Source organism: Excalfactoria chinensis, chromosome 1 (assembly GCF_039878825.1).
Source record: "Excalfactoria chinensis isolate bCotChi1 chromosome 1, bCotChi1.hap2, whole genome shotgun sequence".
Classification (NCBI taxonomy): domain Eukaryota; kingdom Metazoa; phylum Chordata; class Aves; order Galliformes; family Phasianidae; genus Excalfactoria; species Excalfactoria chinensis.
This window is the reverse complement of record NC_092825.1, coordinates 50,247,349-50,274,889: the sequence shown is the minus strand read 5'-3', so window position 1 is coordinate 50,274,889 and position 27,541 is coordinate 50,247,349. Positions and strand designations below refer to the sequence as shown.

The following is a 27,541-nucleotide window of genomic DNA, read 5'->3' as shown; positions in this document are numbered from 1 at the left end:
ACCATTACATTTTTGGGCAAATGACATATTTAAGGTTCAATATCATCATATAGTATCAGAAGGAAAAACAGCTTTATTTCAGTGAAAAAATGTTGATAATTTCCTTCATACAGTGAAAAACAGCAATACTGTCAGGTCAGCCCATAATTAGATCTGAGTCGAGACATTATTATTTTACAAAGAGTCATTTCAGATGTATTAAGAGGATTTCATTCAGTATTAATCATAGTTTTTCCCTTCTTTCATAATTAAATTTTATGAGACAATATGTTTAGGCTGATTTGGCTTTAAAATAAATAGGAAACATCAATTCAACTTTGTGTCTCTTAAAATATCCTCAGCAGCTTGTTTTCAGTGAAACATGGCACAATCGTAGCACACAAAACAACATCACATAGGGCACATGCCTTTTCTGTAGTACAGCATAACCACTCTTAGCACTTGAAACAACCTGAAATTTGGACAACACATGCCACTGGCTTTACAATTGGCATGAGGTATTTAATGAATACAACTAAGATATATAACCAATGCAGCAAGAACAACTTTGTTATGCTGTCTGGTCCAAAAAGCAATGTTTTTAGCACATGTCGTTAATGGAAGCCTTAGCTGTGCTTGATCGCTTCCCAAATAATCTGTTTAAATGCCAAGCATTAGACTCAAAAGCTGAGCACTTTCGCAGAGGAGGTGGGTTAACAATTCACAATGCTAAATACTGCTTGATCTGCTGAGACATTCAATCCGGCAAGAGCATGATTTTACTTAAGGGTACTTTGAGTGAGGAAGTTGCCAGAGGCGGGATGCTTTCCTCCAGGCTGAGGTCAGGCCGCTGGAGTTGGCCCTTCTGCTGTTACATGGAGTCCTGCCATCCTCCTCCTTCATGGTCTTGCTGCTTTTAGCTGTGTGTTTGCATGTGTATGTGTGTATTCATGTCTGAGCTCCCCTTTCCTAGCAGCTGCTCTGGGTGGGTTGCGGATACATTTTCAGGAACCTCCCAAAGCACAGTTACTGTTTGCCTGGCATACAAGAAGCAGCTTCATTCTCTAGAGAGATGCACCCAGTAAGAGCTGTGCCCTATTACTGGCTGAGGAGAAACAGAGCTTTCCTCTAATAAGTCAATGCATGGATACTGTCACTCCTGTGGTGCCCCTGAGCCCTGTCTGTCACAGACAAGAGCATGAAGGAGCTGCACTGATAGTGCTTTCCTCTTGCGTACATCCTGCATGGGGCAGATTAGCTGAGTGCTTCCCTGTGATGTGCTCAAGCAGAGTCTTGGAGAAGGATGGAAAATTTGTCCAAACATTGCCACTTTAACAGAAAGCTGGGTGAGTTCCCCTGCCTTTAATAGTGTGTATCTTTCTTTGACTGCTGCTAATGCAGAAAGCAGCTGATGATATTCTGTGGAGCTCGCATTATTTTTATAGTGCTTTGTCTTTGGAATAAACCAGAGCATGCTGCATGTCAAGAGTGGCAAGGATTTTATGGAGGAAGACAGGCCATGAATTCTCTTGGGTGCTTTTCACTTCCTCCAGATCTCCAAGATATGCAGAGTGCTATACTGTGCCATCAGGAACAGAGTAGCTCCTTAAAAATAGAAAGGATTGCCATTTGTCATTTTAAAGTGCCTTCAGCATGCACACGCCTATTGAGGTTGTTAGATCATTTCGTCATGCACTTGTGCAACACCTCGTCCCGATCCATTAATTGCAGCTCTTTCCCTCTGCTGTAATACAAACAGTGATGATAAATTAATGTCTGGCTTGGCAATATTGCTACAGTCTCCAATTATAAGAAAGTGTTTTCATTTAGAAAAGATAAATCAAATGGCAGATTCCATTGTCTCTCACTCTTCCTGTCTCTGAGCAAACTAGTCCTTGTTGTCAACTGTGTGACTTGCTGCAAGGGAGGAAGACTCCTGCACTTAAGATAAGGGTAGCACTTCAGTAGCTTTCTTTCTTTTCTTTCTTTTTTTGGGTGGGTGGGGATCTTTTCTAGATTAGTTAACTAGTTCAAAATAGCAAAGGAAAAGGCTCTTTCTTGAAAACCGAAGACAAAGGTTTCAAAAGTAACAAGAATCAGAGCCAACAGAAGTGAAATGCATTGCAAACATGATGCTTCTTCCAAAACCCAAGTCACCAGCACTGGAATAACAACAGGTTGTTGTTGTTGTTCACACTTGGAATTCTTGAAGTGTTTCTATAAGTGATGTGGAGTGGACAAGCCAGAATCGCCAGATAACCAGCTTCTTTGGACGTGCCCTCACAAGGTAAACACTGCTGCCTTTAACCTCAGGCTGGTCAGCTTGAGCTCACCTAACACCATGGCTGAGACCAAGATGATTGACATTACTCAGACATACTTTACCAAGAATAAACATCCGCAGAACCACTTCTCTTCACTGCTGTCAAGGGCTCTCTGAATTTCCTGGAGAGGTGAGAATCAACTGCTAGCATCACCCTTGTGGTCTGCTGAGGTGACTGCACTGGCACTCTGATTCAGAAAGGACCATGTTACATTTAGGCTGGGAAAGTCTATAGGCTAAGCATGTGTTTTTGTCCATATTACAGAGAGCCATGGTAGACAAGGGTTGGTAGTATTTTCATAGTTCTCATGCCATGCATATGCCAAAGAGTGTGATGAATACACAAGCCTATTTACGTCAGTGTCCTCACAATGTTAGACAGAGAGTGAAAGCAGGGAGCCTTTTCAAGCAGCACTGTTTGATATCTAAGTCTGTGGATAGAGGCAGAGAACTGGGAAGACTGAATGGGATTCTCCACCACAGAATCCTCATAGAATGGCTTAGGTCGGAGGGCCTCATGAGGGCAGAGCAGATGGGGACAATTGCCTCCTTCTCCCTGCTGGACACCCCTCTTTTGATGCAGCCCAGGATGCTACTGGCCTTCCAGGCTGCAAGAGCTCACATGAAGCTTTCTGTCCCTCAGAACTCCTTCTCCACAGGGCTGCTCTCAAGGTGTTCTTCTCCCAGTCTATGCTCATATCTAAGATATCTGGCCTCATTAAACTTTGTTAAATTCTCATGTGGTCACTTCTTGAGCTTTTCCAGGTCCCTCTGGGTGGCATTGATCCCTTCTTTTGTGTCAGCTGCACCACTCAACTTAGTGTCAACAGCAAAACTTGCTGAGGATCCAACCCCACTGTTTATGCCATTGAAAAGGTGTAGAAATCATATGTAGAAACTGCTGAGTTACAGAGAGCTGAGGGATAGCCAAGACAGGAGGATGCAGGGAGTGCTTACATACAAGTGGAGGAGTGAAGACAGCATGGGTAGCCATACCTCTTCTTTATAATTCCCAGCTGCTGCTCCTTGGACAAGCTCAGTTTGCAGAGCACAAAGTCTGCATGACAGTCCAGCAGCTGGGAGATATAAAGTTAGGGAACTGAATGCAATGTGTGTTAAACCATGAAAACATTGCAAGGGAGTCCAGCCCCTCCCCATCATCTTCCCTGCCCAGACTACCTTCAGCACCATTAATCTCAAGGAAAAACTGGATTGGCCTTTGAGCTAGGGCTTTCCTCTCTGATTACACTGCTTGGACTAAGCAGTGCCGGCTAAACTCCAGCTGCCTTAGCAGTGCATTACAGGCACTCCCATCCCCAGCTGGAGGATGCTATGTTAGGTGACTGCCACCTGGCAGTATCTTAAAGGAACTGCAGAAGGCTGAGCAGAGACGAAGGTCAGTGAACCTGCTGGGAAACTTACAGGTGCACACAGGAAAGAGAGATCAGAGTTGAACTGGAGTGATGCTGCAGATTGCACTATCCTGAATTAACATGTTGCTACTGTGATAAAAGACAGTATGTGATGAAACTTTTGATACAATTTCTGGTCTTATCTGGGACTTTCCCACTCACTCAAAAAGTTGCTTTTCCTTTGAGAAAAATCCCACTGTTTTCCCTTTTCTAATTCAAGCTGTCTGAAGAATTCTGAGCTAGCTGTGCTCAGTCACTGCCCCTTTTATCTAAGGGAAGGGAGCAAAGCAGAGTGTGGGACTTTTACTTTGTGCAGATACCTCCAGGGAGGTAGCTCCCATCTTGTCTTATTGCTCCTGGGAAAATAAAAGCGACCACATTCCTGAAGAGTAGAGTGGGGTGAAAAGAACAATTAAATAATCTCCCCTGGTTAAGACCTGGTAAGCCAACTTCTTTCTTTCACTCCCAAGTCTTCACTTGGTCCCCTTGCCTATGTTAGCTTGTGCTGAGATAAGCTAGCAGACAAAACAGTGAGCATCAATCTCCTTAACACATGGTCTGGATTTTCCCTAATGTATGTCCCTCCACTAGCTTTTCAAACCAGCTGACTTTGAAAAGGAGCACACTGCAACCACTGAAACATTCCTCCAACATTTCAGAAGACTTCAGCTGTCCTTCCCTTTGAAAAGAGTCCTCCGTTACCAAATATCACAGAAAACTTACTTCCAAACTTCTGTCTGTAAACAAAGACCTGCAGGATCAAGACAAACAATGCTAATGTGAACCTGAGAATCTTTTGCCCATAATCACAATGATAAACAGGTGAAGGACTCTTGACCAACCAACAAGCTCTAGTCATCACTGTTGGTAGTAGGAGGATTGGAATTGTTTTGTTAATTTATTAATAAATGTGCACCCATTGAAGAGCTTGAGAAAGAGAGAGAAAGAGTTAGAGAGAGGAGTCTCTTTTCAATTCTAGATCTGGCACAGATAGTAAACCAAATTTCTTTACCATGTCATTAAAACACCTTCAGCTACAATCCTACAATCTCTTAGGGCTGATGCTTGATGTGCCAGCTCAGCTAAGCCAGCTGAGCCAAGAATGCTCTCTCTGTGTCTATATATTGAAACTGTCAAGGAGTTTGCCAATGAGTGCCATTTTTTAAACAATATTCGAGGAAAGCTTGGTCTGCTGTTCACTGAGGCCATCCAACCTAGCTGATGGCCTAGATGTGAAAGGTTTTACATATTCCCCAACAGATACCCTGTGTCTCCTAGATCCCTCTCATCCCCCAAACATGGTGAAGCTGAAGGCAGAAGGACAGCTATGATGACTTACCACTCTGTGTGTGCATCATCAATAACCAGGAGGATCTTGGGTTTCTGAGCCACAGGTGGTGTGGAACTTGTCGAATGATCAATCAGTCCTGCAGCTGCTTGTGTGGTTTGCTTCATGGCACTGGAGATGGAGCTGAAGATGCTGGTGCCAGTAGAGGAAGACTGTGAGGGCTGCGGTGGCTGTGGGTGTTTTCTCTCCATGGCAGGAGAAACTGGGGAGCTCGTGGAGTTGTCGGGACGCTGCAAGTCCATCATGTAGCCATTGGGCAAATTTGCCACGAAACTACTGTCTGACAGACGTCTCCGGAGGAAATTCATTGTTGAAGTGTTGTGCGGAAACCTCAGCAAGAACAAGACTCTGATGGTATCACCAGTCCTGGAGAAACACTTTTGTGTGTGTAGGGAACTTGGTTGTTGTCCTGGTAGGTTTTCTTTCTTGAAATCCTGCTGGAGAAATACGCCTTTGTTTTTCAGTTGTGTTTCCTTTCTTTTCCTGTGGAAAGAGAGTCAAACACATACATGTGGGATACATACCGTGAATTTTACATAAGGAAGACTATCCTGGCCTTTTAAATGAGTACATTAATCAACAGTGTGAGGGTAAAGGAGTGCTTGCTTCTCTGTTGCATGCTGCGTTGGTACAGACAAGCAGGTGTGGCAAAATAGATTTCAGGGCTTCTTGCCTATCCTAAGACACTTTTTAGTCGGGGCTGACCAATTTACACCAGCTTAGGCATTAACAATCCAGAAGAAATGGGAATAAAACTCCCAGCATACTTAAAGGTTTTTTCCCCATAATCCTGACTATAAATTATGGTTGTTAAAAGAGAGACAGTTTATTTCTGATATTGTCCTAATACGTGTAATAAGCATACTATGTTTATTACGAAATAACCAGAGAATGATCCAGCAGAATAGAGAATTGTATCATCTTTGGCAGGCTTGTTAGTGAGGCTCCACAATTAAGAAGCAAACATCTTACATTGAAATAGCATGAAAAAAACAAGCAGTGGAAAAATCCTCCCACACATCTTGATCAAGTTCAATGGAATCTTCAAAATACGCTTTTTTGTCCCTGCTGCTCCCTGCATTTGAAATTATTAGGCAGAGCCAGTAGCATACTGGTGCCTTATAGGCAAATGCAGCAAACTACCCACCTTTCAAGTTTTACTAGTGGGATCTTTACAGGTACTCAAACCTGGAAGGGTTTTTTTTGTTTGTTTGTTTGTTTGCTTGTTTGTGTTGTTCTATAAGAGGAAGGGTCTGTTCCTCTGCTCATCTTTCCCAGAGAGAAAAGGAACACTGTGGAATGTAACTATCTGGCTCTTTTCCCTTGACCATAGTATGACGACATTGTTTTTACCAAGAACATTAAGTTGTTCAGCAGTTAAATAATTCCACAGAATTAGTACAGATAGTTTTTTTTTTTTCCTTATTGCACCTGTGTGCACAGTCCAGAAATGAGATTTCCACAGTAATTCCCCAAGACTGTTTCTCTGCTGACACAGCATTGGAGTCTTGTTGACCAGAAGCTGGTTGGTGAGGTTTAGGGAAAAAAAAAACACAACCAAAGAATAGAAGGATATTTCTGGTAAAATATGAATGTTTTTCAAGACAGTCATATTTGCAACAACAGACATGAAATGTACCTCATACATCAAGTGAGCTGAGTCAAGTGAATCTCTGGTATCTCTATTAAAACATATCCTTTTGAACAATCCCCTACAAATGTGAGGACTCCTTGCCTTGACCTCCCCACAGTGGCCTCCTTCACTGCTTGCACTCCTGTCCCAGTCTCCAACTACCTCCAGATGGCAAGAAATTGTTTCCTCCCAATTGATCCAAAAGAGCTCAACACTTAGATTGTCCCTCATGGAGCTATGTCCGAAAGTTCATGAAGAACCAAACCAGTTTTAGAATAAGATGTCATTTAATTTCATCTACACGGATTTACAAAGCTTTAAAGACATAGGCTTCAGTCCTGTCTACATCCATAGTACTCTTAGTCCCCCAGAACTTTAGTGGAACTCATTCAGAGGAGCCTGGCTGGAGTAAGAGATCTACAAATAGCTCCTTAGCACTGTCCTCTGAGTCTGTAGGCATCCATCACCCTCCTGAGCTCATGGGCACAGGAGTCATCTGGAGCAGAGGGCTCTCTGCTGAAGCTGCTGACACGTCACCTTATTAGAGCAATTTTTCTTTTAGGTTCTCAGCTCTGGCAGTACAAGTCCTTTGTGCTTGCTGGAGCCTGGGGGTAGTCTTTTCCCAGAGAACAGCTAAGGAAATCTTTAATGACTTCCTGCCACATTTACAGCTGATAATGTATCTCAAAGCATTGTGCTGACTTCCCACCCAATCCTGGTGTGCCCGTCAACTGCACAAAATCAGTAGATGCACACCAGCATGCCCTCTATGCTTATGCATCAATTGTTCCAAAAAGAAGGTAACATGAATTATGATCCAGATACCTCATACATATTTCCATACACATTTGGCATACTCTTGTAAATAAGTGTTAGCACAGAGACATACACAGTTACCTGTCCAGAATGACCATAGTGGTAAGTCCTACAAAGACTTTGGGTCATTTATATACTACAGGCTAGATAAAAACGTGCTGTGCTGTTCTCTCTTCAGGAACTCATGTATTTTACTTCGTGTAAAACATGTAAGAACAAGCCCTTCACTTTAAGAGCAGCCCATTTAAATGTTGCTCCAGTCCTGGTCGGGAGGAGCATCCAAGATACCTGTAAGTCATCAGAATGGCTTCAAATAATTATCTGGTGACTGTGCACAGCAATTAGGTATGCTCTATTGGAGAACCTTGGCATAAGCTCGCAAAAGGTAGAACAAAAATGAGATTTCAATACCAGCTTCAGGACAAGAAGTTTAGCACCAGACTGCCCCAGCTGCTGGTTCCTGCTGCGACAGCTCTCAGCCACAGGAGGGAACCTGGCCCCAGCCATACAGGCTGTAGAAGGCTGATTTCACTAGCTTGTTGCCTTGGGACAGGGTCCAGTAGGTCTTGCATGCTCTTGGAACTGTTTCTTCCCACTGCCAGGTTCTCGCCTGGCTGTTTCCTCCTCTGCAAGTTTTCAGTCTGCTAAAGAACATGGGCTGCTTGCAATTCATCAGCAAGTGAAGTGATGGGAAAATACCTCCTGTAGGATAAGGGCATGAAAGTGTGTGGTATAGGGCATCATAGGGCTGGCATAGGGGCCAGAGTATCCCATGACCACCTGCCTCCTGGACTCTTTCAAACAGCAATATTTACAGTGCCTCATCGTTTTTTCCACTGGGGGTTTGGTAGTGGAAGATGTTGCCCAGGAGACACTGCAGGATGATAAAACTCTCTTGTCCAGAGAGTTTGGGATGCTGTGCTGGGCTGGCACTGTCTCCGCTTGCTGCAAAGGCTGGGCTGCGTGCCCTTGGCTCTGGAAGGAAGGAGAGGAAACCCAAGACACTGATGTCATGGGGAAATCTCCCTCCAGCAAAACATGAGGCAGATACATTCTGGAAGATGCTGCTGCTGCAGCAAAGTGGCACCTGGATCTGCACTGGAATAGGGATAACAAACTTTGGCTTTAATAGGAACTTTTACTTTAGACTTGCTGAAGAGATGGAACAGGCTGTCCTTATCACACAACTTTTTTTCCTAAGGAGATGAGTAATATAGTCAAAATGTTCACAAATGTTCACTTTTTTTTTTTTTTTTTTTTTTTTTTTTTTTTTTTTTTTTATGAGTTTAGTACTGGCTTCATTGTATCAATTTATTGCCGCTAGCACAGTCACCACGGGATGGTTGCAATAGGGGTAGTGCAATCAGCCAGCAGATTCTTTTGCTTACTGGAAAACCTCCTGATCTGCTTCTGCATCACACACATTTGCTAGTTATTAACTTTCAGCAACAGAACTTTTCCTACAGACACAGTCTGAATAGGTTAGGACTTCATTCACCCGCTGCTTGAAACTCCTGTGGAAATCCTGAGGGCTCAGCACGTCATACCAAATCTGGCTCTGCATAGCTCTCACAGCATGCAGCTCGGCATCCACCCAGCGTACATACAGTTCCTACTCTAGTAGACAAGATGGGCTGTAACTTCAACAAAGCCAGGAGCCAACACGTCTCTTAGAAACAAGACAGAGCTGCTAGGTCATATTCTGTTCTGTAGCCACAGGTAGGAGGGATGCAGGCTCTACACCACCAAGTTGTACCTTGCTTCTGTGTACACCCGTCTTCCTATGGCTCACATGAAGATAAGTCAGCAGCTTGCTGCCATTCCAAGCACAAATCTGCTTATAGAAAGTTCTAAAATACAGCCCACGGCTGAAATACAACCCATGGGCTGCTTCCAGGCAAGGCAGAAGCTCCTGCCAAGGTCTCTGGGCTGCCTCCCACCATGCAGGAATAACCTGCCACTGGGAAAACAGTGGGCATTTGGGCCATGGAGGTGCAGGTTGGGGCTATTGGCTGCATTTTGGGATTAGGGAATAATAAATAAGGTGTAGGAGAATGAGTATGTCCTGAAAAAAGAAAGAAAGCAGGAGAGGGAGGGAGGACAAAAAGGCACAAGCAGAAAGAGAGGAAGCGAACAAGAATCATTTTAACCAAAACACAACACAGGAGCATGTGGAAATTCTAACAATGTGGGCACAGTCAGAGAATCAAAAGAAAATGATGTGAGAAACGAAATGAAGCTAGAGCAAGGTCAATTAGAGTTGACCTTGGAAACAACAGCAAAGAGGCTGGCACCATCAGCTCCTTACTAACACGCAGTTAAACTTCCTGGCTGATATTTTTGGAAGGCCAGGGAAGGGAAAACAATCTGTTCCCTTAGTATGCTGATAGCACCAAAGCACCTAGATGCTTTCTCCCAAGGGCATACTCCACAGAGATGCAAGTTATCTCAAAAAATTGTTGACGTGTTTGAAAACAAGAACAAAACGTTCACTTAAGCCTCTTGCCATCCCCCTGGATTACCTTCTAATGTGCAGTCACTTCCAGAGGGAACCCAACTCAATTGCACATATTTAAGTGTGCTTAGATTTCCCCCGAGTTTGTTATTTATGCCATGAGGTAATGAACTAATGCAACCTTCTCTGTTGGTATCTGATTCTGCTCCTGACAGCACAACTAGGGGCAGCAAGATGGAACATCCAACGTAGATATCAATGGTGGAGATCATCCTCCCATCCTACCACAGTGTGTCCTTAGGGGGGGATGTAGAGATGAGGGGATGCTCCTCATCTGGAAATGGCCACCAACTAACAACTCTTACATCTGCTTTGTGGATAACCTGTAGTATACATGCTCAGTGTAAGATATTCCCAGGCTTCCTTTTCTGCCTTTGTGTGCATTGCACAGCATGGGAGGAGGCTTCTGTGGAGGTACAGCCATTCTAAGGATCTCTAAGTCCAGCTGCATGGCTCTCTGCACATAATTTCCAAAAAAAAAGGAAAGCAAGAGATTAGTTGTTCTAGTCAGATTCTCAGTGTTTCGCCTTGAACAGCATCAGCATTCCCAAACTTGTTGCAGTGTAGGAATTGAAAACAGAGTAAAACAAGTAGTTCTGAAATGAATTAAAAAGTTTTGCTAAGTTTTTATGTCACCTGACACAGTGACAGGACTCAAGAGGTTAACGTGTTTGGACGTTTCTTGGGATTTGTCTATAAAAGTCAAAATGCCATAAAGCAGTAAATTAAAACAACAGGTGTTAGAAGGAAAAAAGAAAAGAATGAAAATGGAGAAAGAAAGAAAGAAAGAAAGAAAGAAAGAAAGAAAGAAAGAAAGAAAGAAAGAAAGAAAGAAAGAAAGAAAGAAAGAAAGAAAGAAAGAAAGAAAGAAAAGAAAAAAGATAAAAAAGAAAGAAAAAAAAGAAAGAAAAAAAGATAAAAATGAAAGAAAAAAGATAAAAAGGAAAGGAAAAAGGGAAAGGGAAAGGGAAAGGGAAAAGGGGAAAAAGAGAAGAGAAGAGAAGAAAAGAGAAAGAAAAAAGAAACAGGAAAAAGGCAAAAAAGGAAAAAGGTAAGAGAAAAGAAAAAGGAAACAAAAAGGGGTGAAAAGGAAAAGAATAAGAGAAAAGAAAAAGAGGAAAAGGGAAAAGAAAAAGGAAAAAAGGGAAAAGATAAAGGGAAAATAAAAGGAAGAAAGAATAAATGAAGATAAAAGAAAAGAAAAAGAAAAGAAAAATGGAAAAGGGGGGGAAAGGGAAATAAAAAGAATAAAGGAAAAGAAAACAAAAAGGGAAAGGAAAGAGGAAGGAAAGAATACCCCACCAAAATGCATGATGCATACAAAAAAAATTAGAGCTTTCCCAAATACCAGCAATGCAGTACAAGTCTATGTAGACACTGGTGGAAATTTTCCAAAGCATGCAACATTACAGCACAAGTTCCACATGAACCCAGTAGGCTTTGCGCATCCTGGTGCCAGGGGCCCTCCTCAACATGATGTGTGTGCTGTGAATGAAACCATCAGAGCTGTTCAGCCTCTGTGGGGAGGTTGTGGGAAGCTGTAGCTGGCAGAGGTGGCAGAGCAATGGACTGGAGATGGCACATCATATGGACAAGGGTGCTACTCAGGGCGTCAGATCCCTGTTGTGTGTTAGGCTGTTGCTTATCAGAATTCCACTTACTTCACAAACTTTTTATCATCTTGCAACAGCAGCAGTGATTTCCTTTGGAAATGATTCCTCTAAGGACTTTCACAGGAAAGCAGTGTCTTATCCATCCTGTTTATCTGCTCAGAGACATCCTCAGAGATGCCAGGCAATTTCTTTGTCAGAAATGGATCACTTTAAACTGTCCAACATGCTTCATGAAACCACCAATGTATACAAATGCACAACTCTCATGTCCCATTGCTGCATTCTTGCAGACCTTGCCACCTTCTTGGGTGGCTATTGAGCTGGAAAAGTCTAGGTTTCACAAATCTTACTTATTTTTTCAGTCTGCAGCTGTCAGTGTTTTCTGTATACCATTTTCACCATAGAATATGTGCTTTGTCTGGGCCTGAAGATAATAGATATGTAGTCATCAGAGCACAAAAGTCTACACCCAGCTTAGAAAAGAATTTGCCTTTTCTCCTCTTTTCCCTGTTATTTCTTAATGTCAGGTGAGAAAAGAAAGAACTGAAAAGACTTTAAAATAGCAAAATGTCATTGTAAGATTGTCAGACATTTAAGTAGATTGCCAAGGAAGATGGCTAAAACCATGAGTAATAAAGTAGCATATTTTCTAGTGAAAAATAAACCTGGATATTAAGATTATATTCTATGGTTTTAATCTGATGTCAGTTTAACTGGCATATTGCCTCCATTTCTCATTTCCCTGGGATATCATGGCCATCCCCAACCTGACCAACAGTGACACTCCATCAAACCTAGTGCTTACACACATGCCAAAGGGGCTTCTCATGATTATATTAAAGAAAAACAGGAAGCAGCAGTACAAACTGAAGAATTTATAGGTCTGTATATTAAGTGGACAGAAGAAAGCAAGGCTCTGTTGCCCATCTTTTTCCTTTCCAGTCATGATATGACCACAGCTCATGTTGTGTGTTTGTGTCCAGGTCTCCTGAAGTAGCCATACAAGTTGTGATTTCATGGTGAGAAGAGTGAAAGTGGCATCAGGCATGACATTAGTAGAGCAGGGATTTCCTCCAGCTGAGAGACTGCTTTGAAGAGTGCTGATCTGAATAAAATCAAGAAGCTGGATGTATTTAATATGTAGATCATGCCAATATGCATTAGAGTTCATCTAGATAGAAGGTGCCTAAGGGACTGACAGCTCATAGATTCTCAGAGGAAACTGAAGCAATCTTCCCAGAGCTAATGGAGCTCCGGTCTTGGTAATGATCACCCACACTTCCTCATTCTTACGTCATTTTCTTTCCAGAGCATTTCGGTTCTGCCTCAGTATATTGTTTATTCAAATTGCAGGTAAAAAAAGTACTTAGCTACTATAGAGCTAACTAGATGTCTTGGAGAAAAAAAAGCTTCAGGATGTGAAAGGGAAGAAACAGTTCACTGCAAGATAATAATAGGCAATGAAGATAATTTTTAATTAATTTGTGGTAGTAAAAAGAATTTTATATCTGAAGTCATTTTATTACTTTTCATGGGCTTATAAGACAGAAATGAATAACATATTTTCAAGTAACTTATCTTTAAACACAACCCTACAATTCAGGCATTAGTGCTTCTGGTTCCTTTTAAAATGCCACAAAAAAATACATTATTTTTTTATACTGTTCTAAAAAAAGTTTTCTTTTTTTTCCCCAAAATGTTTTATGCCTTGGAAGGTCAAAATCTCTTCCTTCAAATATATGAAGTCCTCTAAATCATCACTACTACAAGTATAGTCCTTCTAAGTTTTGCTGCTATTTGCTTTCACCCTTTTTCTACCTCCTGCATCATTCCAGACATCACCATACCACAGTTTTCCAGATTTCTCCCACATGAATGGGAACCCTTTTTGATACTTGAGATGCACTTGACCGGATGATATGAGTAACAAGATACCTGGAGAAAAAAAAGGCTACAAACTGCCTTTGTGTGGCAAGATGCTCGTTTACTTTCCAAGCATATTTGCCCATCTAATGTAGCAGCACTTAATACAAAAAAAAAAATAAGCTGGGAATTTGAGCATATTTACTGATTTAAGGATGGGAGGGAAAGGTAATGTTTTACTGCCCTCTGGGGAAGATTTCTGGCACAACTGTAAGATAGCTTCATGCCAAATCCACCCATGAGATACTGAAGTGGTAGGAAACTGTCTGCCTAGACTATCCCCCAAAAGAAGCAGAGAAAGTAGAGATTGGTAGAGCTTCTGGAGCACTGTGGGAGACCAGCTGGCTGTGTCTGACTCAGGCTCTGTAATAACCAACTCAAACTGTGCTGAGTACTTCCAGGAGATGTTTTCTTTACTTCTTCATGTGATTACTACTGATCACATGGGGACAAGTGAAAAGCTGTGTGGGTTTGTGTAAGTACATCCTTTTTACTGCATACCCACAAACTTCACACCCCAACAAGGGTGACAACCCCCTTTCTCAGACCTGGATTTATAATTCCAGTCTTTGCACCCCAGCCAGCTGCTGCTTTCCAGCCCACAAACATCCATGAGATCCTGCTCTGTCTCGGTGGAGGCTGGAGTTGCAAGGCAGATATATTCATGGTGCCAGCAGGATCCTGTTTGGGACAGTCAGGGACAGGTGCTCCGAGTTCGTGGTAAAGAATCTAGTCAGCTTTTGGATGCCATTTATGAAGTTAGGCATGTTGTATTCACGGAGTTGTATACTCAGGTTTACTACAATAATTAGGAAATGGCCTCAAAAACTTAATGTTAAATCATTTCACTCGGCTGTCTTGATATCAAGATGTCTTCTCCTCTGATTCCTGTTTGATTACCCATCCAGTTTTTGAATTCATGCTGAACAGTATAGGAGCCCTTCATAATTGGCTCTAAACTCAGAACTATGTTTAAGCAAAAAGCACCAGAAAATATGATCCATTAGTGTGGGTACTGGAATAGGTTCTGTACCCACAAAACATCCTGAGACAGTAGGCGAGTGGGCTGGGCACAGAAGTGGAAATAAAGCACAGCATGATTTTAATAGCATCCTCTGCCATCAGCTTGAGGAAAGGTCACTTGACATCACTGCCTTGATTTCCTCATTTAGGAGTTTTTAAAATGCAGAGACACTGTATGGATCAATTTGCATGCCCACCTGCTGCACCAACAAACCACGCATGAGCAGCTTTGACCAGCCAAGAGCTCTAATTCCCCTGCTGATCAGTTAGCTGAATTATAGAGATTTTAAGGTTAACAAAACTTGCCAGCCTCGTTTAAGAATCCAACCACCAGAGCTTTCAAAGGCAGGGAGCACTGCAATGAAAATATCTCCAAGTCTCTGACAGAAGTTATCTGGGAGCCATTCTGCAAACTCATCTTCTGTATTAGTGTCCTGACTAGCAGATTGGTTGATGGTCCAGTAACATAGCTATTTACTTGTGACTACAGAATGATGAGGCACCGGAACCAGAGGCAGTGGGTGTCCTGTTGCTAGAGACATCCAAGGTCATACTGGAGGGGCTCTGAGCACCCTGACCTAGCTGTGGGTGTCCCTTTTCATCACAGGAGAGTCAGGCTAACTAGTCTTTAAGGGTCCCTTCCAACTCAAATGATTCCTTAATTCTACGAATTTGTTAAGAGCCAAGCAATGCAGTTGCATGTGACTGTACCCTACTGACTAAAGCTGTTTTAACTGCAGACATGTATTGGCAGAAAAAAAGATGCAACCAAAAGTATATTCTAAGATCAACTGAAGAGTCCAAAACAAACTCCATAATGTTCTGAGAGACAGCTGGAAAGCTATTCTGCTCTGCTGGGTTTGTACTCCACTCTCCCCAGGAGGAATGTCTGAGCTTAGGTTCAAAAGCTTGCCTTTTGTAACTGGCCACCGTGCAACAGCTACATTGCTTTGTCACCCCTACGCCATCACAGAGCAGGCTAAAAAGACAAAAAACAAAAAACAAACCCTGGGGCACAACTTCTTAGCATCAAGCATTTGGTAGCTGGCATAGATGGCAGGGTGCTAACGACAGCAGGCTGGGGAAGTATGCTTCTTCTCTGCAGCTTTGCACCGAACTGCACACTCCTGGAGCCCAGTTTCCTCCAACTAGGACAGTCAGCCAAATCTGCTCGTGCTTACACGTGCATATACAGCATTTTCCATAGGTGCAGTGCAGACCTCATCCTCCATCCTGAAACGGTATAGCAATCAGCATGTTAACGTATACAAAACATCCTTCTCTGTTTCAAGACTGCACATGAAAGGAAAACCAATATCATAGGTTTTCCTTTGAATAGGAATAGGACCAACTGGTCCTTTTCTGTACTTTTTTTTCTTTTTTTTTCTTTTTGCTATGGATTTACTTTCTGGCTTTCAGCAGATCACTAACATGCTTTGTGTATTTGTCTGCCTGTCTGTGTAATGACATTCTTTGTTAAAATAAAGCTTGAAAATGTTAAAATGGTTTATTTAGATTTGAGAGAATCTGAGTTGCACAGTGATACAAATACAGATTACAGAGGTGTTCAATAACACACAAAGCAAGTATGGAAGCTGCTTTAAATTCACTCTACTTGAAAACTGAAAACTCTATTATTTTTTACTATGCAAGAATATTATATAGAGTTCTTAGTTCAGCAGTGAGCTGCTAAGGTCACTTTAACTCAGTTTCAGAGCCAGTCAGTGCAAAAACTTTGTATACTCAGAAGAGGTTAATTGTGTAAGAAGGTGGTGTACGAGTGACCTTTTATAAATAATCTAGGTTAGACACAAGGTTCTCTGTCCCCTTTCCTCTCAGCTCCAACACAAACACAGTATCTAAACATGATGCAGTGAGGTTATGTAAACCTGGTACTATCAATAAACTCCATGAAAATGAAAATCACCCTCACAAGTTGGTGATAGAACCTGCACATCCATGTACTTTTCCTTAAAAGCTGCAGGAAGAACTCTGGTTAAACCAATTAGTAATGGCTTTAACTTGCACCAGAGGAGGTTGGATATTAGGAACCATCTCAGAGAGTGGTGCTGCAGTGGCACAGGCTGCCCAGGGTGGTGGTGGAGTCAGTGTCCCTTGAGGTGTTCAAAAACTGTGTGGATGTGGCACTGAGGGACATGGTTAGTGGGCATAGAGGGGGTGGGCTGATTTTTGGACTGGAAGATTTTAGAAGTCTTTTCCAGTCTTAATGATTCTATGACTGATTCTGTGATTCATTTTATATGAGAATCTCCATGTGAAGCCAGAGCAAGAGAGGGCCACGTGAGCATTAATAATAATGCATATTGCATAGTACCAAGTACATAAAACCCCTTCACTATTATGAGCTTAATCACATACTTTTTTTTCACTTCAGCTCCCCATCATCAGTAACTCAATCCTGAAAGAGGATAATTGTTCTGGATCTCTTCAATTACACTGTAGAGTACTTGTAAAAAATCATTCAGATCTGAAGGCAAAAATCATTCAGCTTGGCCTCCCACTTAGCACAGTGTGTGTGGTTTCTCCCAATAATCCCTGCCACGAGTTTATAACTCCTGATTCACAAACCAACCCCATCTCTAGTTTGTAACCATTCATCACTTTGGTCCAAACCAGTATTGAGGCCAAACCACTTCTACCGCAGCAAAAGCAATGCAACATCTCCCTGAAAGCTCAAGTGAAGAAGACAGCATTTTGTCTGACTGTAATGCTCCCCAAATTTCAGTGGGCAGTACGTAATCTGATGGTAAACTAATGCAAGAACATTCCCTGAGCAACTCAGAAGAGCTAGGTTCTTCATACTGTAAAGTAGCAGCGGTGTCCTGGGCAGCTAGGCCTTGAGTAGCAGCTGCTACCTGTGCATCATCTGCAAGGACAGTCAGAGCCTGACTCACAGATCTTCCTGCTGACAGCTTTTCCACCTTCCTCCCAGCTGGTAGCAATGACCATTATTTTCTTACCCACCTATTGCCCTCAATGCTCTATCACTCACTAAGCACAAAAATGTACCCTCAGAAGGCTCAACAACTATGGAGAACTCCTAGAGTCTTTCCACTGTACTCTAAGAAAATATACTGTTCTTAGAGCATAATAACCAAGTATTACTTCTATTAGTCCAAGGTGTAGGCAGTTCTGGAGAAGGCTGCAATTATAGATGTCACACTACAGATTAAACCCTGGTAATGTCCATTTTTTCTCTTCCAGCTCAAGCAAAATTCTCATCAGCTTGAACAGGATTCTCAATAAAGTCATTAAATGTTTTAGGCTCAGATCTGATCCCTCTCCCCTTCTGATCACAGTGAAGGGCAGATGATTTTGTATGGCTGGCATCGCTTGTTCAGGTGATGGCACCTGGTGACTTCAGAAGATGTGTCAACACTGAGGGTAAACAAAAGCATCATCCTGCTCACTCTGTGGGCTGCTCCAAGGGAGGGGATGATAGTGATGCCATCTGCTTGCAGGGCTCAGCATGAGAACTGCCACTTTCTCTCAAGGCAGAGGTACGGCATGAGAAGACAGAGGTCTATGACCTGTGACCAGCAGTTTGAGACATCAAAGGATCTTCCTGGAAAAATCTCTCTGTGCATTAATAGGGGCTGACAGCTTGAGGTCTTGATAGGCACCCTCCTCTCCTATGCCTCACATTTCTGTGGAGCTGGAGCATTAAATGCTCTCAAGAAAAGAAACTCTCACACATGAAACTATCCCCCAGGGACCAGAAGAGAAAGCCCTGGCTGAGAGGCTCTGTTGTATTGTTAAGATTGCCAAGAGTAAAACAGAGTAACCACAGTGCTAATTCCTGACAGTCTTTTTTGGTTTTATTATAAAACAGCACACTATACCTCGCCTACTCCTCTCTCTGCTGTTAAAAGAAGCTTCACGAGGCTGCTGAAGGAAGAAAGCCTGCCTGCAAGATTAACTAAATACACAATGGCCTATTTTAGATAGATGCACTGAGCTAAATATGGCAGCCTTCAGCTGCTGGAGGGAGTGCAGCATTTCATCCAACACCTCTCTCCAAAGTGCTCTAATGCTTTATCAAACAGACAGTAAATACAGACATTGAGTCTCATCTTTAAGCAGCAAAACCATATATTTCAGGGCTAAGAAAGAATAAATGCTTCCTAACCCATCAGTCCTTCAGTTTTTGGTTTTGTGAGGCCCACTTTAGAAAGGGTGTAGGGTGCATTTCCCCACCCATATGCATTGCGCACTTGGTCCCTATGTGCTGCAGTGGCACAGGCTGCCCAGGGAGGTGGTGCAGTCACCATCCCTGGAGGTGTCCCAGAACCATGTGGATGTGGCACTGAGGGATGTGGTCAGTGGGCATGGTGGGGATGGGCTGACAGTTGGATTAGATAATCTTAGCAGTCCTTTCCAACCTTAATGACTCTGTGATTCTATGATTCTATGGTAGGCACAGAACATCAGTGGTGTGTTCAGTCTGTCACCTCCAGGCCCACATGATCATTCTTTTTCCCAGATTCCCACATTTTTTTTCCTACTTTCCGCAGCTGTGGGTAATCCCAACCGTGCTGTGCTGCTAAGATGAATGAGAAAACACCTGCTTTTCTCAACTTCTTTCTCCAAGGAGTCTCTGTTTTTTTAACACCTTCCCCTGGTATTTACCAGTTTACTCTGCAATGTCAAGCAAAAGTGCTTCTGTGCTAAGAAAGTCTTTGACATTTTCCTATAGGTGCTACAGGGCTGCTCAACCTTCTTGTAAGCCCAGCAAGAAACAGATGAAAGCTGGGGAGGATGACAGCAGTGTAGTGGATGGGCTTACTGTGATGTACAACCATGCAGGGCAAATATATCCTATCTTAAAAATAATACAATGTGCCAAAAAATAAAATAAAAAATAAACAATAAAAAATAAAAAAAAAAGACAGAGAGAGCCACTATATTTTAAATGGCAAATTTTTAAGGTTTGATTCAACTTGGAGCTGAATGCTCTGCAGTGTTTGGTTTTGCTTTTATAATAGAGCTCTGTAAATATTCTTGCATTTACTTATGAAGTTCACACACAGTTGGTGAGAGCCTTCCAGCCCTTCCTTATCAAAAGTATCTTGTATTGGCTACACAGGAAGTACGGTGCAAGCAGCTCTGGTTGTTTCCTTGCACAAGTCCTGGGTGTCCTGGGTCCCAGCGAAGTGTGACTTTCTTTATTCACTTGGATGGGAGTGATGTGTTGGTGGAATCCTTATTCTGCTCTGAATAATGTTGATTTTAGCTGTCACCTCCATTAAAAAAGTGCTTTCCTAGAATCTTTTCTTATGCAGACTGCTGTCTTTAAAGGACTAGAATTAGCAAATATATATATATATATACTTGTATATATACACTTGTATATATATATATATACTTGTATATATATATATATTATTAAGAAATATATATTCCTTCTACATTTGTAAAAGGAATATATATTCCTTCTACAAATAATTCATATATATATATGAAAAATATATATTCCTTCTACATTTGTGCTATTGCCAATTACAATAAAATTAGAAATGAAAACGTAAGGCCTGAGCTAACCCTCTTTTTACACTTGAGGGAGCTGAACAAATAACTGTTTCAAATGATGAAGACCTTGTGGAATACATTGGCTTAATACTTTGAAAGGAATTATTATATGCTCTCATTTGTGTGTGAGATGAAATAAGTAAATCAGGGCTTCTCTAAGCTTCCCAGCTGAGGTACAGAGTGAAGAAATGCTGGCTGTGGTTCTTGTTGAGAGCAGGAAATAAGTCAGCACAAAAGCTGAAATGTTTCATAAAATGAAGTTTTCTTCTTTGAAAAAAAAAAAAAAAAAGACAACTTTTCCTCCCTGCTTTCTATAGCTCTTCCCCCTTCTCTCCAGCCCTTCATTACTTCTCCCTTTCACACTGAACTCAGACTTCTGCATGTGGCCCATAGGAAGACAACACCACTGTCATGGTTCTTTGGGATGAATTATTGAACAGCTGTCTGTCTTGTTCATATTTCAGCCTGACAGTTTACAGCAAATTGAATTTCCCTTTAAAAATGTCTGCCGCTCTAGCACAAATGATTTGAGCACAATAGCTTCAGTAAGCCTGAATAAGGGGTCTTTCCCACCTCATGCTTTGTTTCCTCTCATGATAGCCCACCACAAGTGCACAGATCACCATGGAATGCAAGTGATTCTTCCTTCTCCTTTGGACTGTTGTAGTGGCAATGCAGAATTCAATTCTTTGCAACAGAGAGCTGTCACCCAAACAAAATATCATTTCCATCCTGAAGGCTGCATCACAGACTTTTTATTGCTTCACTAAAACTAAGACCATCTCATTATTTAAGAGCAGGGTCTCAATTGCAGGTGCATGCCCTGGGCCACCTGTCCTGTGGCCACTGTAGCCTGCTAATGTTAGCAAGTCACGCTGCACCCTTGCTCTGGTGTTTGATCTGTGCAGCCAGCATAGACTTACTTCTCATTAAACAGACAACAGATGAGTCTGGAGCCTGACAGCCACTAACACAGACATTGTTAGATCTGCATAATTACTTAATTTTCCTTGATAACCCTATTGTAAATATACACTAGTGCCTAACTGGCAACAATAGCTAATCAGAATTCTACTGTTTGTCAGTGCTTCAGAAAAATTCCTTGACATTTTCTAGTATTTCAGTGAGTCAGGAGAATACCACAGCAAACTATGAGAGATGGGAAGAAGTGAAAAATTATCCAGAATAGACAGTATGGCTTACCCACTGCTTCGAGAGAAAGGAAACCATTTTATCCCACAGATAACAAGCTTATCCAGAAACTGTAAGGTTTCAATTTGATCTTACCAAGTCTGTTTGAAAACTTAGGATGCAGAGCTTTATATACCTCTGGGAACAAAAGCCAGCTGAAAACAGAGGAAGGAGGGAAGAACAGGAATGCTGGAGTGAATGAGGGAGAGATACAGGAAGCAGAGATCTGATGTTGATTGAAAGTAGCTCTGAAAATACAATGGCTTACAGTAGCTCTGAAAATACTCTGAGTGTTTCCTTCGACATTTGACAATTTCACCTACTGATAGATTATCAGATCAAGTCACCTCAGGTTTATCAGCTAATAGCTGTATCTGTATCAAGGCCGCAATCTGTATTGTCCTCCTGGGAATTCCGTGCTTATTTCCTTAGCTGTTAATGTGGCAGGAGGGAGATATTTAGCCTAAAAAGTTGTAAAACAATAAAATGTCCTGGAGAGTTTAGCACAAAACCCAATGTTCTGGAGAATTTCCAAACTGATTAGAAAGCAACTGCATACCCCTATAGGCAGGGCAGCATCCTTCAAGGGGAGGAAGCCACATAACAGAATAATATCTACTGCACATTGAGATCCAAACCTGTTGTATCACACATGTACATCTATATATGTACATCTGTACATGTATGCCAGATTGTGCAGTATAAATGACATAAATACAAGGAATGCTTGGATGGTGGAATGAGACTTGCAAGGTGGAAGAAGCCATAAACAAGAGCTAAATTTAAAGCAACAAACCTTCTTAAGAAGGAGCTCTGAAAGCTAAGTGTATGAGGTGGAATTTGCAGTACTGCTTACCTCATAAAAACAATTCCTCACGTCACATCAAAACTAAAAGAAAAATAAATCACAAGGAGAAAGAAGGAAGAGCAATTAAAAACGATTCCCTTTCTGGTGGAGGAAGGATGATCCGGAGGATATTGTGGCCGACTTCTTGTAATTAGCATTAACCTCAACACAGAGCAAAGTTCGGCATCCCATCGTGCCCCTCATTACTAGAGTACAAAACCTTGTAACCTCCACTCAGGAAAATGGTATCATTGAATGAATTAATCATCTGGGCAATTAATGACCAAAGCAACCTCAGGTTTCCAGCATTGTGTCTGGCACTGGCGAGCTGGCAATGACGTCAGTTTCCCTGGGAATACGCTGGCATTCTGCCCGTTTCTGAGCCTCACTGTTGACTCTGAGGGCAGCGGCAAACAATGCACTCACCCAACCGGCACTGAGCGCTACATGCTGGCTGCTTCCACTGCAGTGTCAGAGGGATGCTGCTCTGCTGAACCCTGAGTGCATCTCTTGGGGAAGGTGCTGTTAACCTGAAACATGCAGGTGCAAACAGGCAGGTACACAGCTTCAAGGAATCGTGGAATCATAAGGGCTGGAAGGACCTCTGGAGATCATCAAGTCCAACCCCCTGCTAAAGCAAGTTTCCTATGGTAGGTTCATTTCTCTCATGTGTGCTTTCCAGGCACACTGAGTACGTGCCCCCTTTTGTAGGAGAGCCCTCTGCTCTGCACCTACAGGCCCCACAGCGTTTTGAAGCAGGAGAATATATGTGCTATTATTGCTCCTTTTCTGGGGCAGAGGAAAGGGAAGAAAAGAAGACTTTCCCAAAGCATTTATTTCCAGATAGCCAGATTTGTTTTTCTTCCTTTTCCAGCTCACACTGTTGCTACCTGTGCTTTGCAAGTTGGAGGCAAACTCAAAAATTGCCATGTTTTTGTTGACTTGAGGGAGCTGAAGGATGGGAAAGAGGCATGAAAAATCAAGAGAAAAAAATAAAATAAAATAAAATAAAAGCTAGCTTTCAGCACTTATTGTATCCTGGGCCTGTTTTGCTGAAAGCTGTTTCTGGTGAGAGGGAGAGCATGACTCCATCCTACCAGAAGCTGCAGCATGCTCCCTCTGGATTTTACATCAGCAAATACAAACATCATCTGTGAGGTGGAGCCTTTTTGTACCTGTGTGAAGTGACAGTACACACTTTTTATCTCCTTCACTCCCACCTGGGGTGTACACACAAGCTTCAGGATGAGCCCACCATTCCAGAATCAAAGCACAGGGGCTTGTAAATAGGAGCAAGATGAGCAGGAAGATTCTCCCCAGTGGGAATAGCCACTGTGGATGAATTTTCCCACCTATGGGCCAGTTGGGAAAACCTCAGAAGACAAAGAACTTTTGCCAGGCAAATCTAATCCCCAGTGTAAGAGATTTAGTGTCATGGCAGAATGAGAACTTATTCAAGGTTAGATCTTCCTTGGAGTGAACAGGTTGAGTTAATCCAACATGAGCCATTTTGTGTGCTGCTCCTATGGGGCATCCTGCCTTGCTACTCTATTTGGAGGAACCCTCTGGCTATTCCTTTCTGAAGAAGCTGGAAAACCTACTCCCCTCAGCATTCACCCTAATAGTTTATTTCCATCCAAGATCAGACCTCCACAAATCCACAACACTGAGTACTCTTTGGCTTAACACCTCCCTTTGGAACCCGGCTTTAAAAGAAGAAGGTGATTAAGACATATATAAAGCAGCTAAACCTGTGACCATCTTGCAGCAGATTCCATCTCATCAGTGGCTGGGTTAAGGTTCACCATCACCTGCTGTTAAAGATATAAGCTGCAAGAGTGGGACTGCTCTGAGCAACCTTCCTAGCTCTCTGTTCATTGTGAGGGAGTTGGATTAGATGACCTTTGGGGTCCCTTTCAATTCAGGTGATTATATGATTCTGTGTCTGTAGCATCATCATACATGGCTTAGTGACACTTGTCACTCCCGCAGCCTGCCCTTCCTATTAAGCAGACACTTGTTATCAGAGCAATGGCAGTAAAACAAAAGGAAGAGCAGAGGCTAATTTGCTTGATGTGCTCCTGTTCTTCAAGATCATGTTAATTCATAGCCTCCAACCTGATCCTTGGAGTTGCTCACCCTCTCTTTGTATGGTGAAAAGGGAGATGGCAAATCAGTGGAAACAATGCAATGGGTTATCACTTGAGCAGCTAGCAGGCAGGACGTTTTGATCATCAGTACTCCCAGCCAGGCAGATAGCCTGCTCTGAGCCTCCCAGTCTCACTTTCCAGGTGTAGCTAGCTCCGTCGCAGATAGGATTAATCCACTTCCCCATTCACTTGCACTTTCTCTCCATGTTTGAGAATCTGATTACACAGATTGCTTGCCATTTATCTCCACCTGCCATGACTAATACTCCAGTCTGACCTCCTCTTTCCCGTTTTCACATCTCGCTGCAGATTCGATACATGCACAGACAGATGCACACGCGCTTGCTCTTTTTCTGATTGCAAACGGATCACTAAGAGCTTCTGCATTTCCATTTTCAATCAAATCAGAAAGCACTACTGTTTTTTTCCAGGCTACCCATGAGGTAATTTCTTTTTCACTCTCTCCTTGCATTTATAACGCACAGGCTTCATGGGTTGCTGCAGCATCCGTACAAAACACAGGCATCTCTGCACAGACATGCATAACAAACATGAGATATTATAAAGCCCTGCAGCACATATAAAGACAAAGGCACACACTTCACATGCTGAGCAAGTGCTACCACATGCATTCCTATTCCCTCCAACCCCTGCAGGAAAGCATTGCCTGCAGAGTATTTTGCTCTAAACAAAAAAACCCAGTGGCACAGGGTCGGATTCTAGCAAGCTCTGTTCCCACTCGCCCCTTACCTTTCCCTGGGCTGGTAATCCAGGGGCCCTGGACCTGTTCGCTTTCCCTTCTGCACACAAACTGCTGGTTTCTCCTGCTTCACATTCACAGCACACTGGCAGGATTCACCGTCATCCCGTTCTGCTGGATCCTTATCGCCCTATTGGCCAAAGCCAGACAGTAAATTCAATTAGGCTCCTCCTTATAACTATATTATCACAGGAACAGGATGAATAATTTAGTTGAACAACAAGGGTGCACAGGCTCTGGTATCACAAGTTTCACACCCCCTGGCAGGCTTTTCTCTTATCAGAGATGTGGGTAAAGAAACCAGAATCTGTCACCGCTGAAAAGGAGACCTCACATTACCTGCTTGCGGTCCCCCGTCTGCCTCTCTTGCCTTGACTTGTGTTCCTCTCCCTAGAGCCACAGAATTCCCTTTTTTATTGTTGTTCTATCACCCCACAACACTGTATTTTCCCTGTGAATGGTCATCATGATCTCAGTGGATGCAGAGATCTCTGCCCATGCAAAGCAGTACCACACACAGCATCAGTCACTTCACATCTCTTCTAAATGCAAGACATAAGAAAAGAAGAAATAAAAAAACAAACACAACAAAAACCTGTTTTGCAGAAGGGAGTGACAAGACAAGCAGATTACAAGGAAATAGGAGAGACCGCGTTGTTCCATGATATCCTCTGTTCATCAACCGCACCGTCATCCTATCTGCTCAGACACCCAAGGGATGCAAGTACGTGGTTCCTGAAAGGCTCATGTACGCATCGCTCAGGGACTGTGATTTCACACTCCAGTGGTGGGAGTCTGCATCCTCACACCATAAAAAAAACAACCCACCAAAGCGGCAGTTTTCCCTCAGAACAAATGACTAAGCTGCTCTGTTCCTGTTTCTTTTATTTTTATTTTTTTTAACTCTTCTGAACAGAAATTTGTAGCGTAGCAGAAACCAATAGTACATCTCTTTCCTGAGAAGCAGTTTTCCCCCAAATGAATGCTGTCCTCTACAAATGAAGCTTTATTTTAAGAGTTACAAAGCACTGCAGCTTCCCCTGCAGTGACAGACACTACATTCTATGTCAAGCATCAGAGCCCCTTATGCGTCTGAAGGGTTTGTTGTGGGACCAACACTGGCAGCTGAGGAGCTAAGTGGGACTATCACAGCCAGACCAAGCAGACAGGTGTTTTTAATCACCATTCACAGCAATGTTGAAAGCTACAGCTAATAACTTGCCTACAAGTGCAGTGCTTGCAAATCATATCATTGCACTGTGACTCGGAGGAGCTGGACCTTGATGATCCTTATTGGTCCTTTCCAACTCGGGATATTCTCTGACTCTAATTTAAACAGGCAGGATGAATCAGTGAATCACAGAATCATAAAATGGCTTGGGTTGGAAGGGATCTCAGGTATCACCAGGTTCCAAACCCCGCCACAGGCAGGGTTGCCAACTGCTAGATCAAGCAATAGATCAGATTGCTCAGGGTTCCATCCAGCTTGGCCTTAAACACCTACAGGAATGAAACATCCACATGAAGAGACCAAGAAACCTTTTTATTTTTCTTACATGAGCTTACCTCTATTGGCATCCAAGAGCATCCTTTTTACTCAGCTTCCCCTGTGAGTGTAAACATTGGCCCAGAAGTGTCTATCTGCCCACTACACCATCCCAGGAGGTGTTCCAGTACCGTGTGGATGTGGCACTAAGAGACACAGTCAGTGGTATGGTGGGGATGGGCTGATGGTTGGACTAGGTGATCTTAAGAGATCTTTTCCAATCTTAATGATTCTGTGATTCTACCACAACAGTATGAGGTTCAGATTTGCACCAAAACCCAAACCCCTTCATTCAGCTGTTATTCCTGGCTCATCTGTTAGGACTGGCTGGCTGAACAGCCCTCAGCTCTATCTCTAGAGGCAGCACAATTCTCAACCTCTATGAAGCTACCCCCAGGTAACCAGCCTGGCTGCAAACACAGATCACTAGATAGACAGACCAGTGGTTTTCCCAAAAAACTGCTTTCCTGCTTCTGAAGATTCTATACTTTCGAAGAACGGCAGCTGCTGTTTTCTCCCCCTTTCCCTTGCACCCTTCCAAACTTTTAAGAGCTCCTGCGCTAAATGAAGTCTTGAATTATGCACTTGCTGATAGCTTCAGAGTGATTAAGTCACGTGGCAAGATGCCCAATGTCACTACCAAAACTCGGGGTGTTTTAGCATCATTTATTGGAGAGTTTTTACATGATACTTACTTAAATCACAAAAAGAGAGCAAATTAGGCTGTTGCCATGGCAACCAGAAAATCTGCTCAAAATTCAGAAGATGCTCAGGAGGGGGAAAGCTCTTCAATGGAAAGCTCTGCATTATGAGTATGGCCCTTGGTTATCAAATCTCTTTCAAGTTAATTCCTAGCATCAAATCCTCCTTGACAGGGTTTAATATTCTGGAGACAAGCTTTGGCTAAAGAGG

The 27,541-nt window shown here is 42.6% G+C and overlaps 1 protein-coding gene across 2 annotated transcripts in view; it reads right to left on the bottom strand.

Annotated features, from left to right (window-relative positions):
* Nucleotides 1–25,732, bottom strand: part of SYN3 (synapsin III) — a 199,226-nt gene extending 173,494 nt beyond the window's left edge. Inside the window, exons 1-3 of one of the 2 annotated variants that reach the window (XM_072342582.1) lie at nucleotides 25,717–25,732; nucleotides 25,074–25,213; nucleotides 5,054–5,545 (exon numbers count right to left, since the gene is read on the bottom strand). In XM_072342582.1, the coding sequence (XP_072198683.1) occupies nucleotides 5,054–5,370 (317 nt within the window). In that variant the 5' untranslated portion in view covers nucleotides 5,371–5,545; nucleotides 25,074–25,213; nucleotides 25,717–25,732. The other variant, XM_072342591.1, reaches the window with a different exon arrangement.
* Nucleotides 25,733–27,541: the final 1,809 nt, after the last annotated feature.